Below are 16,873 nucleotides of genomic sequence, written 5' to 3'. Positions count from 1 at the left end.
GCGGCCTGCTTGATTCTGCTTCTGTTTCTGAGAGAGAGAGAGGGACTGTCCGTTCCTTGCTTCGCGGCAAACGAGCGGCCCAGTCGACGACACACGGCTCGATCGAGATTGCCCCTCTCTGCTCCAAAACCAAGACTGCCCGCCAGCTGGCAGTGGTGGCGCCGTGCGAGTAATGGTGGCGCCAGGCACTGCCGATGCGATGGGATGGGACGAGGATGCGCAGGCGTAGGGCGGATTCCTCGTCGAAAAAGGTCCGGCTAGCCCAGCCACAGGCCGAAAAAAATTATTCCTGTCGACTCGCCGTCCGACCAGCCCGCGCCACACGTCCCCTTTCGTGCCCCGCAGCCTCACGCCGTCGCCCATCTGCATCTGCCAACCCACAGCATCGCCCATCGCAAAATGGAGGCTGAAATTCGCCGTCAGATCCCTCACATCGACCCAGTCCTGTCCGAGTACAGCGTGGGCTATCTCCAGCATGCCGCCGGTTCCTTCAACCCGGATGCTGATCCCAACGCGCCCTCGCCGCTGGCTGAAGCCGCCGCCATCATCACGGCTCTGCTCGTTTCCGCGTCAGGTGACCTGTCTTCCCAGAATGAGACGTCCGTCCGCAACCTCGTCGCCAAGTTTGTAGAGAAGCTCGACTCCGGTGTTGATGGCGACCGCCGCCAGATGGCCCCCTCGGCCAAGAAGCTCGACCAAGCCATCCATGTTGCCTCGCAGCGCAACATGTCGTCGACGCTGGGCCTGGCTGGTGGCGGCGTCGACCTCGAGTCCGCCGGCTCTCGCAAGATTGAGTCCAAGGTTGACCGCAAGAAGCTTGAAAAGGCCGAACGCAAGATCCGCGCCAAGCAGGACAAGAAGGAGATGAAGTTCGTCGAGTACGAGGCCTCGCGCTTGCTTGACGAGCCCAACGAGACAGAGTCCTACGAAGAGTTCTTCATGAAGGTCAACCCCCTGCAGATTGGCTCTGATTCCAGTGCAAAGAGCAAGGACATCAAGGTCGACGGCATCGACATTTCGATTGCCGGCCAGAGGATCCTCACCGACACCAACCTGACCCTGGCATATGGCCGCCGCTACGGTCTGGTTGGTCAGAACGGTATTGGTAAATCCACGCTCCTCCGCGCGCTCAGCAAGAGAGAAGTCGCCATCCCTACGCACATTTCGATTCTCCACGTCGAGCAAGAGGTATATCGAGCCTTCGCACCATCTGGAACCTCGCTGACACCATCTAGATTGCCGGTGATGATACATCGGCTTTGCAATCCGTCTTGGATGCCGATGTCTGGAGAAAGCATCTACTCAAAGAGCAAGAGGTAAGAAGGTGCCTCGGGCTTGGCATTCCACATGCTCGTATTGACCGTTTGGGCAGAAAATCAGCGCCGAGCTGGCAGAGCTGGAGGAGAAGAGATCCACCATGGCAGACACCTCTGCGGATGCGGAAAAGCTTGATCACCAGCGGGAGGGGCTCGACATCACGTTGAGCGACATCCATGGCAAGCTTTCCGAGATGGAGTCTGACAAGGCCGAGTCTCGCGCCGCCAGTATCCTTGCCGGTCTTGGCTTCTCTCAAGAACGCCAGGCATACGCTACCAAAACCTTTTCTGGTGGTTGGAGAATGAGGCTGGCGCTTGCGCGAGCTCTCTTCTGCGAGCCTGACTTGCTCCTGCTCGACGGTAAGTGGCCACAGGGCGAGTCACGTAACCGGATCTCGGGCTGACGCGTTACCAGAACCGTCCAACATGTTGGACGTGCCGTCCATCACCTTCTTATCAAACTATCTACAGACGTACCCGAGTACCATTCTGGTGGTTTCCCACGACAGGGCATTCCTGAATGAGGTGGCAACGGACATTATCCACCAGCATTCCGAGCGGCTGGACTACTACAAGGGTGCCAATTTCGGTAAGTAACCCCTGTCTAGACTTTCTCGAAACCGGGACTAACCTCTTTCCCCAGATTCCTTTTACGCGACCAAGGAAGAGAGGCGGAAGACTGCCAAGCGTGAGTACGAGAAGCAAATGGGCGAGAGGGCCCACCTGCAAGGTACGTCACCATTACCCCTCCTACCATTAAGCTCAGAGGACTTCCTAACCATTGTCCAATCACAGCCTTCATCGACAAGTTCAGATATAACGCGGCCAAATCCTCCGAAGCTCAATCCAGAATCAAAAAGCTCGAGAAGATGCCTGTTCTGCAGGCTCCCGAAGACGAGTACACAGTCCACTTCAAGTTCCCTGAGGTCGAGAAACTTTCTCCTCCCATTATTCAGATGAGCGGTGTGACGTTTGGCTACACTCCGGACAAGCCGCTGCTCACCAACGTTGATCTTGATGTCCAATTGGACTCGCGTATTGGCATCGTCGGCCCCAACGGAGCAGGTAAGACGACGGCCTTGAAGCTTCTGATCGGAGCTCTGGATCCGACAAAGGGTCTCATTTCCAACAATCCTCGTCTGCGGATTGGTTTCTTTGCTCAGCACCACGTTGATGCCTTGGACCTGAACATGAGTGCGGTGGGATTCATGGCGCAAAAGTTCCACGGTAAGACGGATGAGGAGTACCGGCGGCACCTGGGAGCCTTTGGTATCACGGGCATGACGGGTTTGCAAAAGATGGGGCTACTGTCTGGTGGTCAAAAGTCGCGTGTCGCGTTCGCGTGCCTGTCACTGCAGAACCCACACATTCTCGTCCTCGACGAGCCGTCCAACCACTTGGATATCGAAGCCATGGATGCGCTGTCGACGGCGCTCAGGGAGTTTCAGGGTGGCGTGCTCATGGTCAGCCACGACGTTACCATGCTTCAAAACGTGTGCACGTCGTTGTGGGTGTGTGACGATGGCACGATTGAGCACTTTGAGGGCACAGTCAACGACTACAAGAAGCGGATTGCGGATCAGGCAAACGAGGCGGGAGTCGTGCGACGTCACTAGCGTGATCGGATAGAATTTGGGGTCTAGTGTTGGTAGGCCTGGCAGGGAAGATGGATAGAGCGCTTGCCAGTGGAATCCCCAGTGAGACAGGTCGGAAGTCGAGCGCCAACCGGTTCCTCGACGGCGCTTGGTTGCTGGCAGTAGTGATCCGAATGGGTGTTGGGAGCCGGCAGCATGTGTTGGCGGAGATTTGGGTCGCTGCAAATGTCCGCGAGCAGCCAGGGCCGGCTTCCAATGGCAGAGGTGCTGATGCGCATTTGCGAGGCGCGCAGGGTGGCAGCGACGAGTCAAGAATATAAACGGCATTGAGATCATGTCCCCCTAACGACCCAAAAGGTCGACGTCAAACGGGCCTGGCAGTAGTGAGGTGGTGATGGGCTGTCGCTACCTACCGCCCAAGACGGCGGCGCGGGCGCGCCAAGGCGCCTGAGCACGTCGCCCAACTCCACACCCTTGTAGCCCGTCGGTCCAACCATCTCGACTTCATGCCATCGTCCAGCCCCAGCTCGCGTGCCGCTCCGCCTGTCGCGCCTATCTGATCTCTCGAGCCCTCGCCTCTTTGCTGTCTCTGCTGCCGCCGCCGCTGCTGCTGCGTGAAAGGCCCGCGCCCTTGTCCACTTGGCCAGAGGCTGGTGCAGGGGCCCTCGAATCTCCCATCTCCACTCCACCACGGCTCCCAGCTCGAGCCCGCACCACCGTCAGTCACCTTGTCGCAAACACCGCGCCCGCGTAGCGGTTCGTCCGTGTCCGTCACTCCTTTGAACTCTCACCAGCACGACAGCTGTCTGCGCGCCGACAGCAAGCCCTCTACGGCGACGAACGCCCCCACTACCCCGTCCAGCACGCTCACAACGGCCGACTCTCTGGATCCACCTCCCTTTTCCTCGCTCTACTTCCCTCCCGAAGCCAACTCGGACGAAGACCCAAACAAACCCACCGTCACTGAGGGCCTCAACGAAGCTCCTCCGGCTTTCGCCCCAGCTCCGCCCTTCGAGGAGCCTTCATCGTCAGCTGCTGCTACCGCCGTTGCCGAGACCAAGGCAGCGCTTCCTCACGACACAAAGGACGGTAGCTCTAGCAAAGATATCGACGACGGAGAACCCCCTCCACCCTACAGCGAAGGATCCAGTCCCTTGGAATCGTTTCAATACATCATGGCGACTGCCGGAGGGCCCGCTAGCATCATCACCCAGGTGTCTCAGGGAGGAGGTCCCCCCATCAATGCTTTGGGAGGTCAGAAACATATGTCCCACCTCGTTCCTCGATTGCACGTCGCTGACATTCTGCACTAGGCGGCTCGGATGAAAACATTACACTTGAGCTTCGGTATGCGCTGGACCTCCACCTGCAGTACTTGAGATTCTAACTGCCTTTGCCAGAGGAGTGCGCTTCACTCTGTCCCGAGATGAGCTTTTGACGCTCCCCGAGTTTGTTCTCTTGTCGCTCTTCCCCAATGGCCTTCTACCTGATGGACACATGAATGCCTATCCGGACGGAGACGTGTATCCAGTAGACGTTAGTACCCCAAACACCAAACACACCTCTGAGGAAGCCCTTGGAGGAGCTACTTGCATAACACAACTTTCCCTTGCACGTTCGGGATCCAAAGCAGAAGCTATCCGCAACCGCCTATCTTCCCCAGCACTATATCTTTCTGACATTTATTATCACTCACAGTACGATCCAAACTCCCTTCAATACATGCTCGACTTCTTCCGCAATGTCGCACAGACTATTCCCACATCCCCGCCCTCACCATCTACCCTGGTTGGAGACCAACCGCACGAGGCGGTGCCCATTGAACCCATGCATGGCTCTGCGCGGGATATGCTTCAGGATCGAGCAGGCATCATTGTTCTACGGGAAGACTTGGACTTCTACGCCATTCCCCCAAGACGCGACATCGAGCACGAGGAAATGATGCAAGTCAAGAGAGCCGCCGGCAAAGCCCTCTTGCAACAAGACGGCATCTTTTCGGGCTTGAGGAAGAGCGAAGAGCCGGGGACCACGGAGCAGCATCTGATTGAAATGTTGACAGCTGGGTAAGCTTAAACTCACCGCTTTTTGACTGCGCCCCGTCGCAAACTCTTGAATTCATGGTCAAATACGTCACTGTAAATTATAGCTGACTAGTTGGCAGTGGCTTCAATCACGACGATCGTTGGGGTCACAGAGCAGGCGAACCAAACAAGGCCGTGATCTGCAGCATTGCGCTGGCGCGGCTACGGACCGATATCAAGGGCAACGATCTGGCCAACAGCAACGCTGTCGGCATGGCTCAGAAGCTTTTGCTTTTTTGGCGCAAACCCGCCCGCCGCTGCTGGTGGGAAGGTGTGGAACTCGACAACGTCGAAGGTGTCCAAGGCAAGCTAAAGGTGTGGATCCGCAGAGTGTGGACGTTGGAAATGGTAAGTGGTGTGGTTTATTCAGCTTGGCATGCATCTTGCGGCTCTCGTATAGCGAGCAGCTCTTCCCTTCATGCAGCTCGTTGCCTCGGGGACGCACAGCAAGGGCATTTTGACTGTTTCGTCGTACTGACTCGCATTAATGCAGAGCGTCATTGGCCTCCGCTGACATTGATCCATCGTCACCCCACACAATCGTCCCTTTGCAGCAAATTGCCACAAACAACAATTCTTCGGGACTCCAATCAGCACCATCCTCCCCAGCCTCCAACAAGGAGAAGACTTGGCACCGGCCGATACCCCTACTAATCCCGCACCATACCCGTAATTTCTTATGTTTTGCAAGGGTTTCAGCAGCAGCCACTTCAAAAGAGCTGGGCTACGTGAGCACCAGCTACGAAGGCAAGACGAGCGGGCTTCGAGGAATGTGACACCTCCAGTTTGCGACTTTTCTTATCCCCTTTGCAGCCTCTCCTTCCACCTCATCCTTTAATCCTTCCGTCCTTGTTGGCGCCAGTCCGTTGTCCTGGCTGTCTCGGCTTCCCATCTACCCGTTCACCCTCACCCACTCAATTCTCGCGTCCGTCCACAGGGAGGAAGCCACTCTGCACCAGAGAAAGATGCGGACGCGTATTCTGGCATAGCAGCGTCATTTGCTCTTGCGCGCATGACACCAGCCCGGCATACAAGTAGTAGTCTAAATGACCACCACCAACTGCTTCTTTATCAATAAATCAACCGATTCAAACGACTGGCTCTTCGCGCGAGGCACCTTGTTCTTATGAGCCCATCGAAATTTCCCTGATCACGGTCCGGTGTCTTGTGGACTGATTTGAATTTGGGCGACTTTGGCTTGTAGCAATGAATGGGAGAAGAGTTTGTTAGCAAGCAGTGGTTTGGCGAGCAGAGACTAGAGGTGGTGCTTGAATCGAGCATGGGCTTGGATTGGTGGTAGCGATTGGCTCTTTCTCTTTGCCACTTTTCGTCCTTTTTTCTCCCTTGGTTCAGCGGCTCATTGATCAAAAGATAGATTGTCAAGTATACATATGGGTGGATCGGTGTTTATGTTGTTGTGTGCATGAATCGTGGTTGGTGCTGTCTACATGTCTGCGCTGCACGATGGAGATGCAGGGGAAGTGTCTTCACGTGTGGGATAATACGACGGCGAGTCCTTCCCGCGTGAACGCATCCAATTCGCGAAGAGGATTTTGCGGTGTCAATTCGCTCGGGGTTTGTAATCACTCGCGTTGGTCCAAATTACAAAATCGGTTGTCGATGCAAAGCTAAGGGTATGTAGCTATCGTACCGGGCAATGACATCTGCTCGGGGTCTAGATCTTTGCCCGGGTCGTGGTTCAGGTTCACGCAGCTACCAGTCTTCCAGAGAGCATCTCAACGCAGTGGTGATGGAGCCCAGCTCAAGACAACAAGGTGCGGAGTTGCAAAGAGGCAAGCCTGGCTGCACGAGTAATCCATCGGGCATGTCTGGCTCAAATATTTCGCCGAAAGAGGCAGGTCGGAACGTTTTAATGCACCGAAGATGAATGCCGAATTGGGACGATAGGTAGAGTATCAGTGACAGGCGGTTGACGGCGTGGAGGGTTCTGCATGACTGCAACACTCGATGATGTACCATCTGGTTGCAGAGCGAACAAAAAGAATAGACAATGGTAACGAGACAATTGCTGTCGGTCGGATAAAAGTGTTGAGTTGAACAAAAGGGCGGGTAGTCCGACGCACGTGGGGGCGGCGACGCGGCATCGGATCCATTGAGGCTACGCCGCTAGTGGGGTAAACCGCCTTTCCTCCGCCGAAAACTCTATCCTCTTCAATACAAACCCCGCCACATCTTCACTCCTTCTCCTCACCCCTCGAACCTCTTTCTTCGCCCAAATCCTCCATCCAACATGTCTGCTCCCGCCCACAAGTTCAAGGTCGCCGATGTCTCGCTTGCGGCCTTTGGCCGCCGCGAGATTGAGCTCGCCGAGAACGAGATGCCCGGTCTCATGGCCATCCGCACCAAGTACGCTGCCGACCAGCCATTGGCCGGTGCCCGCATCGCTGGATGTCTTCACATGAGTATGTACGCTGAATTCGAGCCTTGAAGCTGTTCTAACAGCGTTTGCAGCCATCCAGACTGCCGTCCTCATCGAGACCCTGAAGGCGCTTGGTGCCGAGCTCACCTGGTCCTCCTGCAACATCTACTCCACCCAGGACCACGCCGCCGCCGCCATTGCCGCCGCCGGCATCCCTGTGTATGTCTAGAGCTCCAGCTTTCGATATAACAGCTAACATTGGATAGCTTTGCGTGGAAGGGAGAGACTGAGGAGGAGTACAACTGGTGTTTGGAGCAGCAGCTCACCGCCTTCAAGGACGGCAAGCAGCTGAACCTGATCCTCGACGACGGTGGTGACCTGACCTCGCTCGTCCACACCAAGTACCCCGACATGCTCAAGGGCTGCTTCGGTGTCTCCGAGGAGACCACCACCGGTGTCCACCACCTCTACCGCATGCTCAAGAACAAGGGCGGCGCCAACGGCCTGCTCGTCCCCGCCATCAACGTCAACGACTCCGTCACCAAGTCCAAGTTCGACAACCTCTACGGCTGCCGCGAGTCCCTCGTCGACGGCATCAAGCGTGCTACCGACGTCATGATTGCTGGCAAGATTGCCGTCGTTGCTGGTTTTGGTGATGTCGGCAAGGGCTGCGCCCAGGCTCTCCACTCCATGGGTGCCCGTGTCATTGTCACCGAGATTGACCCCATCAACGCTCTCCAGGCTGCCGTTTCCGGCTACCAGGTCGCCACCATGGACGAGGCCGCCGCCCTTGGCCAGATCTTCGTCACCACCACCGGCTGCCGTGACATTATCGTTGGCAAGCACTTTGAGGCCATGCCCAACGATGCCATTGTCTGCAACATTGGCCACTTTGACGTCGAGATTGACGTTGCCTGGCTCAAGGCCAACGCCAAGAGCGTCCAGAACATCAAGCCCCAGGTCGACCGCTACCTGATGGCCAGCGGCCGCCACGTCATTCTCCTTGCCGACGGCCGTCTCGTCAACCTTGGCTGTGCCACCGGCCACTCTTCCTTCGTCATGTCCTGCTCCTTCGCCAACCAGGTCCTTGCCCAGATCATGCTGTTCAAGGCCGAGGACGTCGAGTTTGGCAAGAAGTACGCCGAGTTCGGCAAGACTGGCAAGCTTGACGTTGGTGTCTACGTCCTCCCCAAGATCCTCGACGAGGAGGTCGCCCGCGCCCACCTTTCCCACGTCAACGCCAAGTTGACCACCATGACCTCCGCCCAGGCCGAGTACCTCGGTCTGCCTGTCGAGGGTCCTTTCAAGGCTGACCAGTGAGTTTTACCTGTCCCTTTTCAAAAGATGTATGCACTAACGATGTTTTAGCTACCGCTACTAGAGGCATTCTCGCACTTGAGCGCCGCATGAGTCTTTCAACACACGTGTTATGAACGGGATGATACCAAAAGCTTCTCTCTTGTCTTCAACGGCATTACTTTTTCTTTGTTTCTTTCAAACTTGGGAATTCGCGATTGAGAGGGTCAGGGACTAAAACCGCCGGCTGGGTGGGTCGGGCAGGGGAACTTAACGTTTACTGGGATGAAACAAACACGCACACACAACTCTTTAGTCGTCTTCAACAACAATCCGAGGAAGAAGAATGAGGAAGGAAGAGCGGCGAGTTGGGCTTGCTCTGGATCTGATCTGATCCGGACCGGACTGGACTGGACGGACGGACGGACGGAGCGTTTTGGCGTTGGAAAAGAATAAAAGACACATGATGACTATTTTGACTGCTACATCTCTCCTCGTTCTTCCTCTCTCTCTCTCTCTCTCTTTCTCGCTCTTTCTCCTGGCTGGTTGGTCGGTCGGTCGGTCGGTCGTTCGTCTAGTGGGGCGCGAAGAAAGAGGAGGAGCGCGAGCACGGAATTTGCGCAAGGCCTTTTCAACCATGGCCCTTTTTGAAATTTTTGGGAAGTGTCTGCTTTGCTTTGCCTTGCTTTGCCTTGCTTTGCGATTGGATAGTGAAGAAATTAAGCAATCTCTTTTAGACTGCCACTGCTGATAATGCTGATGATGCTGCTGACATCAGTGCCCCCCCTTTCCTTCCTCAGCACGTCGAAATCTTGATCGCCTCTGTTCGCGCTGTGATGGGGATGATGTTGATAACTATGGTGGAGGATCATGATGAATGAAAGAGGGGTAACGAATGAGAGGGGCCCGCACGGGAAACAACCCGAGCCAGAAGTATTGACTGTCTTCAGGCTTCTCTCCAGTACTCAGCTTCGAGTACGCTTCCTCAAGACTCGATGTCGAGTCTGTCTTGGTGTGGTGGCTTGCTCGATGGGAGCGGGGGGTGGCGCGGTGTTTATGCATGTTACCTGCCGCGCTTCCTCCCCCTCCTTCTTACTCTTCCTACATACAGTCAACGAGCCGCCCGCTGGCTGGCTGGCTTTACGCGTGTGTGTAGCTGCGTTGGGCAATGATGGTGTTCGGACTGTTTGGGGGGTGGTGATGGTGGTAAGCATTTGGCCTATAAGGAGGAAACGGCGGAGGAAACGAAAGGACAGAAAGACAAAAAGTAGATTCTCTGCGCAGACGCAGGAGACGCAGTGTTAGGGTACGATTCCATCATTCTGAGCCCGCAGGAGGACTGCGGTGGCTCGGTGAATTGATGACTGGATCGAGTGGTGTGTTGCTGGCGATCACATACTCCTCGATCCTTGAGCACTGACCGCGCACATGGGAGACATTTCACTGCATGTGCGATTGGCATGCACTTTCATGTGGTGTGGTCAGTGAGTCAGTAGCACCTGATTGACTAGTCTTCTCCCTTGTGACCGCTGCAGGCATGAGGAATATAAAAGGCGCATGCTTTGGGCTCTGCTGCACTTCTCTCTACAGTCAGTCCGGGTTCATGGCATCACCAATGCCCTCAACAATGCAGAGGTACTGTAGGAGTGCAAAGCATTCCTCCGCGCGACTCTTGTCTGCCTCTGTGGGGACTAGACATTGAGAATTCGTCACTTTCTTTGCCTCGCGTCCATGCCCAGGTCTGCAGATTTGCAGAGCATTACCACGGGAAATCGGTACAGAGTGACGATGAAATACCCCACAAAATTCACCTCCGCCTTCATCATTACACACCGACGAAACTTCCCATCAAACATCGCTACGCCCCCTAATTCAGGGGGAGCCATGGAAAAGAAGACAAAAACAGTGTGCCGTGTCGATATCCTTCGTGGCAAGAAGTCGGTATTCTTTGGCAAATAGTCATCATTCTTGAGACGTGGGATTTGCCTCGTCCCCGCGGAGCGAGACCTTGGCGAAGAAGTCCGTGGCGGGCAGAGGGACGTCTTTTATACCCTTCGCCAACGTCTGAGCTTGCACCTGACTCATATGTCGCTATCACAAGTCAGGGGGACTTGTCCATTGCGAGCGCGTGAGTGCCATGTGAAGCTCGTCCATTCTGGCACGCCCCCTCCGTTTACCGGACAGGATCTTGAGTATTTAAGCCCTCACTCCTTTGATCTGCTTTTCTGTGGATTATCAACTCCAGAGAGCGCGATTCAAAGCTTCCATCGATGATGTACTCTCCTACCAAGACTGCAAGTAGGAAGGATACTCTTTTGGTAACTCCCGGCCGCTCCAGAATGTTTTCAGCTCGGCGAGGACTTCGCCGCTCTTGCTGTTGTGTTGTTCAGTTTGAGTGATGAAGATGACCAGACAAAAATGACGACGAAAAGCATCTCTGAAGTAAAGAAATACCGCATATCTTCGTGATGAAACAGTGGAGAGCAGCAAAAGCGTTAGAATGATCGCAGCAAAATGAAAGGAGAGGAAAGGCGAGGCAGTTGATTTCAAATGGTGTTTTCCGATTCAATCGCGTCCCGGCCAAACGATCCCAGAGTCAGGCGTGGTGCCATAGTCGCTCATGTGTTGAGGGCTTTGGACTTGTGGTTGCTTGAAGGGAAGGTCGATGGACGTATTTATACACCTTCGAGGTCAGTGCCGCCATTGCGGTCAAGTGACGGGTCGAAATCACGGGAGCACTCCAGCGGCGAGGGATTTTCCCCGTGCTTCCACACAGGCAGTGACGCTTTCAGGTGCTCCTGCCGTCTGCAACATAGAAATATCGAAGTCTTCGCGCTCAGTCATCTGTCTCTTTGCAATCAGTCTTAAATTCCTCGCAACTCCTGCTCCTTTCCGCTTTGCTGCGTCTCCTTCTGATGTTGCTGATTCCCATTACTTCCCAACGGTGCTCGACAGCTTTTTGAACGATACTGTAGACAGAATTTGGTGGAAAGTCAGCATCGAGTAAGACAAAGACAAAAGAACTCCGGTCTGGGTCATTCAGCCAAAGGAGGGGCCAAGCAAGTGGACGACATTCCGTAACCGCCGAGGTTGCCCTTTCGTGATGAAGGGCTCGCGAGTCGCGAATTGGCGGAGGGAGTTTCAGGCACGGCAAAGCTGTGCGTTCGAATACCCAAGAACCAAGGGCCTGTCAGGGGCTTGACAACACATGGGAGTGGAGGAGAGGTCATATGGACACAGCTCAGCCTCGTTGCGTGGACCAAGCACGAAGGTCTGTTTCTCCTGTCAGTATAAAAATCTTCCGGTCGTCGCTGATTCCTCAGCATCTAGTCCTCTAGTCTTTCGAAGAGGCTGCGCAATCTACGAATGCAAGACCCTTGACTGTCTTGTCGGGTGCCACCCTTCATCCCGGATTACACTTTGGCGGATCTCGTCCACATCCACTACCCTGGTCTGCCTGACTTACCTCCAAGCCTCTCACCCTTCCTGTTTGACACAATCCATCACTGACTTAAAATGATGAATTTCGCCCCTAAGATCCGGAGCTGACCTCCATCATAAGTATTCCTCATCTTTCTCACGTTGACACTCAGGCATTTTCGCTAGAAGCGCCCCTGGAGACTACAACAAAACAGGACACAGACAACACCATAAAAATACAGAGAGTACAAACACGCATACAGATTCGGAATCAAACAACAAATCGTACACAAGAAGTACAAGAATAGCACAGCGGCAAACAGTATGCAAACAGGCAACCATCAAAACACACACAAATACAGTTATACAAAACTCTCACACCCACACAAAAGCAAAACACCCACACAAATACAATCGTACAGTAATCTCACACCCACACAAAATCAAAACACGTACAAAAACAGTTGTACAAGTTGCAACACTCATCGTACACTCACCACAGCGCGCAACCTCGCTCCCTCGTCTCCGGAGCATCGCAAAGCGCCGTCTGCCGACGACGTGCGTGCTCTGTTGGCCCGAGGAGGCGTTTGGCGCTGTGGTTGAGGAGGCGCCGTTGGGGAGAGGATGAGGGGTGTTTTATAGGGGGGAGGGGTGGAGAGCTGGGGCCAGGCACGAGCGAGCGAGCGAGCGCTCGGGATGGGAGAGTCAGGAGGACGGGCACGCGCGCACGAGGGGACGCGGGCATGTGGGTGTATGTCGTGCTGGCGTCGCAGGCAACAGTGCCTCGTTGGGCCGGAGGAGTCACGACTAGGCGCGAGGGGCCGGTCAGTCAGTCGTTATTGTTGCTACTTCGCCGACGACGGCGCCGGCTTCGGCCCAGTGTTCAAATGACGAGATATTTCCTCTTTTGGACATATAGACTTAAAGGCTCCAGAACGGCATGAAGAGTATCGACTGTCAAGAAAATCGGACAAACAGGCGACCAAGACAGAAAGCAGAAAGTCAGTTCCGCGCTATGATGTAGACCACCACTGCTTCCACCCGCAGCACCGCTTTTTCAAACGCCGGACATATCTCGCGACGATGACCTTGCTTGCTCGCAAGCGGCAAAAGTATACATACAGGCAAGGATCCCAACCAACCTGCAAGATCAAAGTTTGAGAAAAAGTAGAGCACCAGAAGAGACCCAAAGAAGGCGTGATTTCGACATCTATATCGCCGTGTCCATGGCGGCGGCGTCTTCGCCATCTGCTGCGTCCTTGTCGATGACGCCCAGCAGACGCGCGTACGGCACGGTGATGCGTTGCAAGTCGCGATGTTTGCCTACGGTGATGGTCAGAATCATTTGCAGACGATGAAGCAGAAGACTGGGGATGGACTTACCAAGGACGACGACAATCTCCTTTAGGAGCTCCTCCTTCTTCCAACCAACCAGCTCCTCGTTCCCATCCTTCAAAACCATGGCGTTCGAATCTTCTGCTTGCCTGCTGCCATTCTTCTCGCCATTTCCTTCATCGTCTTCGAAAATGTCGCCCATCAGCATTCGCAGCAGCTCCTCAATCTTGCCCTTGAGACCCTCGGCACCCAGTCTCTTGGCGTACATGAGGAGGTACATTCTGAACTCTTCCCGAGCACCCAACGCCGACGCGGCCGCGACTCGGTTTTCCAAATGCGCAACGCTGATGCTAGACTCGAGGTTTTCGTATCCCTCGGCTGACAAGAGAGCCTTGATGAGGCGACTGAGATAGAAAGCGCGGCCGCGGACGAGCGTGTGAGCTGTTGTATTGCGCTCCAGCATGGGAATGATCCCGGCGGAGAGATTTTCTGGGGCTACATCATCGAAATCCTTTTCTCGCTCCTTGTTCGCAGCAGAGACGGCGGAAGATGATGCCAGGTTGGCAACCGAGCTGTCGGTCGTGTTCCAATACTGACTTCCAACAGCCCACCATGGTTCTGATAAGCGTTGCCAGACGAAGAGGGTGGGAGAATAAGAGAAGCCATCGCCGTTGGAGAGGGCGACGATGATGCGCCCGGCAGAATTGAGACGAGCGAAGATGATACCGGGAGTGGGAGTGAGGTGCGGCCCCTGTGTTGCTGATGCAATGTCCAGCACAGGAGCTAAGGAAATAGGTGGATGCGGAGAGGAGAGAGTTTTGATATTCCAGACGTAGCAAGTGCCAACGGCCGTGATGCAAAGGAGGTACCAACCCCTGCAATCTATTATGACGGGATTGGATTCAACAACCATCTCGTTGACAAGGCGACGACCAGCAGGCGTCCAGACGTAGATGGAGCCACCTTCGGTTGCGGCGGCCCAAAAGTTGGGATTACCTGTCACGAGGAGGACGGCTCGAGGTATAAAATCTTGCCACAGGTTTTGACCTCGTTTGATGCAAGATATCCGTGCAGGGTCCCTATCCTGAGGGCGGCCTGTTCTGGATGCTCCAGTGGCATTGCGAACCTCGAGCATCACGGCAACTTCGCTTGAACTGTCACTGCCTGGCTGCGGTGGTTCGCTCGCGTCCACAGTTCGAACAATCACGCTCCGGACCAGAGGAATTGCAAGACGGAGTTGACTGACCGCCAGGCTGGGGTTTACGACGGCAGGGCGTAGTGCTTCAGGGATTTCAGTTTCCGAGGGCCGCTCTTGGGGCTTGACAGGCGCCAGTCCCTCGGGTGTATTTTGAAGAATTGGAGCTGCGCCATTGCGTGTTGCGTTAGCAAGCCTCTTCTCCACCCTACGCTCGTCGTCTCCCTCTATCTCTGCGAATTTTCTCTTGTTCCCGAGAAGCAGAGAAACTAGGCCACCTTTGGGAAATCCATCAAACGGTTTTGACATGTCGATGACGCTGTGTGGGTCGTCTTGACGAGCACCGGACCGAGTTCGCTGAGAGGTGACGAGTTGGGTTTGAGGTAACGATGATTCTGCGAGTCCTGAAGACGCCGACACGAGTAGGGGCGCAATGCGCTTCTTGCCATCTTTTGTGACCGTGACTCGTTGCTTGAGTTTGTCAACCCTTGTGTCTCCCGAGGACTGATTTGCTGGCAGTGCCTGCCCGTTTGTGACTGGAGTTGGTGCATCGCCTGCTCCAGAATTCACGCCGTTTGTGCGAGGGGCTCCGGACAGGCCATTCACTGGTGCTGATAATTGAGATCCGACGTCCCCCATGAGCTCTCCCATCCGACCCTGGACACCTTTGAGCTCCCCAGCCTTGCTGCCTTCTTCCAGAAGAAGAGCCTCGGTGCTCTCCACCATTCCCAGTCGCCGTCCAGCGCCAAATTTTCGCAGCGAGTCTTCGATCTCCTTGAGGGGAGCAACATAGCCCAGCTCACCGGGCTCGAAGTGGGCCATTAATATGCTCCCGTCCAAGCTGGTGAGATAGAGCGTTTCGCCGTCCGGGGCCCAAGCAAGGTCCGATATTGACTTGCCGCACAGCTCCTGAGTAACAACAACAGGTCGTGCGAAATTAGTGTTCCATATGCTCAAGGTCTTGTCTTGTCCTGCGCAGGCAACAACAGTAACGCATGGAAGGTCTTTGCCCCCATTCTCGTCGAAGTTGGCTTCTTCGAGCGGCCGGGGATAAAAGAGTCTGGGAGAGAATGCGCAGACTTCGACCGGGCCTTCATGACCAATCAAGTTGATATCGCCATCCCATGATCCTCTATCAATTATTGCAACGGAACTGACTGGGCCATTGGTCGAGTTGGCGGCAGCAATGTGGTTTCCATCAGGCGACCAGGAACACCGGCGGAAATACGTGGTCAAGGGAGAGGCCTCGAACGGGGAAATGATCGTTTTTTCGAGGACAAAGTTGTTGACGGAATCCTGGGCCGTTGCGTTGGGGGCGGGAGGAGTGAACCGAAAGACTTTGATAGAGCGGTCATCGCTTGACGTAGCAAAGTACTTGTTGGCGGGGTCGAAAGTGATGCCCTTGACGTGGCTCTGGTGGCTGTTTATGGTCTTGAGTTTCTCAAAGGTGTGGCCCGACCAAATGACCACTTTAGAATCCAGGCCCACCGAAACCAGTATAGAAGAATCGTATGACCATCCCAAGTCTTGTACGTCGTTGTCGTGTCCAATTAAGCGGCGAAACACGCGCCAGTTTTCCACAGGCGGCTCCTCGTTGGATCCTGCTACATCTTAGCAAATCCCTCACATCTCTCACCAATGTCCCATACCAAATGTAGAGTGTGTCGGTGGGTTCGGGTCGTGGATGTAGACACAGACGACTCTGTCATCGGCTCCCGATGCCAGATAGCGTCCGTTGCTTGAGAAGCGCACGGCGTGAATTACGCCCGAGTGATTGCTGACAGCAGCGAGCTGTTTTGGTTTGTTGTAATCGACATTATCGCAGTTGATGATTGCGTCGGTCGACCAAATGCGTACGTGGCCATCTATGACAGATTTCAGCGTTCTCCGTTCGAAGGCGCGAGATGCGACGCGGTCGGCGCGCTCCAGAGCAACCAATGCGCATACCTCCAGCAGCCGTGGCAAGCCTGTTGCCGTCGGGAGAGATGTGACAACTGTAAACCTCGTAATCCCTCGAATCACCTATATGGCATCCAACGCGTCAGCTTTTGGAATTCGACAGCGCGGCGGAAACACGGCCATTGCGACTTGGAGCTCACCAGGATGCGTCAACCAGAGAGGCTTGACGATATGCATGTTGAGGATTGGCGGGAGAGGGTATCCTCATAATCAGAGGGACGAGGAGACGAAGCCAGCGCCAGATGAGAGCAGTGGTGGCAGATGTTGGGTGAGGTTGGTTGTCGCAGCATGTGCGC

The 16,873-nt window shown here is 54.9% G+C and overlaps 4 protein-coding genes across 4 annotated transcripts; 3 read left to right on the top strand and 1 right to left on the bottom strand.

The window, feature by feature from the left end:
* Window positions 1-399: 399 nt before the first annotated feature.
* J3D65DRAFT_668353 (P-loop containing nucleoside triphosphate hydrolase protein) lies at window positions 400-5,506 on the top strand (the record flags this gene model as incomplete). The annotated part of the gene is made up of 11 exons (XM_066803112.1): window positions 400-1,188; window positions 1,236-1,316; window positions 1,373-1,676; window positions 1,732-1,905; window positions 1,960-2,046; window positions 2,112-2,917; window positions 3,706-4,165; window positions 4,225-4,258; window positions 4,312-4,974; window positions 5,073-5,340; window positions 5,486-5,506. 11 exons carry the CDS (start codon window positions 400-402, stop codon window positions 5,504-5,506), a joined length of 3,687 nt encoding a protein of 1,228 aa, XP_066654294.1.
* A 1,528-nt stretch (window positions 5,507-7,034) lies between these two features.
* Window positions 7,035-8,836, top strand: J3D65DRAFT_392559 (S-adenosyl-L-homocysteine hydrolase-like protein). The gene is made up of 3 exons (XM_066795857.1): window positions 7,035-7,415; window positions 7,465-7,591; window positions 7,639-8,836. The coding sequence occupies exons 1-3, from the start codon at window positions 7,244-7,246 to the stop codon at window positions 8,690-8,692; spliced, it is 1,353 nt and encodes a 450-aa protein (XP_066654293.1). The 5' UTR covers window positions 7,035-7,243; the 3' UTR covers window positions 8,693-8,836.
* A 464-nt stretch (window positions 8,837-9,300) lies between these two features.
* Window positions 9,301-9,981, top strand: J3D65DRAFT_626556 (uncharacterized protein). The gene has a single exon (XM_066800454.1). It carries the CDS (start codon window positions 9,539-9,541, stop codon window positions 9,971-9,973), a length of 435 nt encoding a protein of 144 aa, XP_066654292.1. The 5' UTR covers window positions 9,301-9,538; the 3' UTR covers window positions 9,974-9,981.
* A 2,931-nt stretch (window positions 9,982-12,912) lies between these two features.
* On the bottom strand, window positions 12,913-16,865 carry J3D65DRAFT_626545 (TUP1-like enhancer of split-domain-containing protein). The gene is made up of 5 exons (XM_066800453.1): window positions 16,718-16,865; window positions 16,566-16,640; window positions 16,268-16,483; window positions 13,472-16,219; window positions 12,913-13,411 (listed from the first exon to the last, which is right to left on the bottom strand). The coding sequence occupies exons 1-5, from the start codon at window positions 16,752-16,754 to the stop codon at window positions 13,299-13,301; spliced, it is 3,189 nt and encodes a 1,062-aa protein (XP_066654291.1). The 5' UTR covers window positions 16,755-16,865; the 3' UTR covers window positions 12,913-13,298.
* Between the last annotated feature and the right edge of the window lie 8 nt (window positions 16,866-16,873).

This window comes from Phyllosticta citribraziliensis (assembly GCF_038025025.1).
Source record: "Phyllosticta citribraziliensis strain CPC 17464 chromosome Unknown J3D65scaffold_7, whole genome shotgun sequence".
NCBI lineage: Eukaryota > Fungi > Ascomycota > Dothideomycetes > Botryosphaeriales > Phyllostictaceae > Phyllosticta > Phyllosticta citribraziliensis.
The sequence above is the reverse complement of the archived record's forward strand: the minus strand, read 5'-3'. Positions and strand labels throughout refer to the sequence as shown.

Excerpts from the sequence above, each read along its gene's own strand:
- J3D65DRAFT_392559 (XM_066795857.1), top strand. The coding sequence starts at position 7,244 with ATGTCTGCTCCCGCCCACAAGTTCAAGGTCGCCGATGTCTCGCTTGCG. Across the intron at positions 7,416-7,464 it reads CGCTGGATGTCTTCACATGA|CCATCCAGACTGCCGTCCTC; the intron begins GTATGTACGCTG and ends CAGCGTTTGCAG. Across the intron at positions 7,592-7,638 it reads GCCGCCGCCGGCATCCCTGT|CTTTGCGTGGAAGGGAGAGA; the intron begins GTATGTCTAGAG and ends AACATTGGATAG.
- J3D65DRAFT_626556 (XM_066800454.1), top strand. The coding sequence starts at position 9,539 with ATGATGAATGAAAGAGGGGTAACGAATGAGAGGGGCCCGCACGGGAAA.
- J3D65DRAFT_626545 (XM_066800453.1), bottom strand. The coding sequence starts at position 16,754 with ATGCATATCGTCAAGCCTCTCTGGTTGACGCATCCTG. Across the intron at positions 16,484-16,565 it reads GCTTGCCACGGCTGCTGGAG|ATGGCCACGTACGCATTTGG; the intron begins GTATGCGCATTG and ends AATCTGTCATAG. Across the intron at positions 13,412-13,471 it reads GGAGATTGTCGTCGTCCTTG|GCAAACATCGCGACTTGCAA; the intron begins GTAAGTCCATCC and ends CCATCACCGTAG.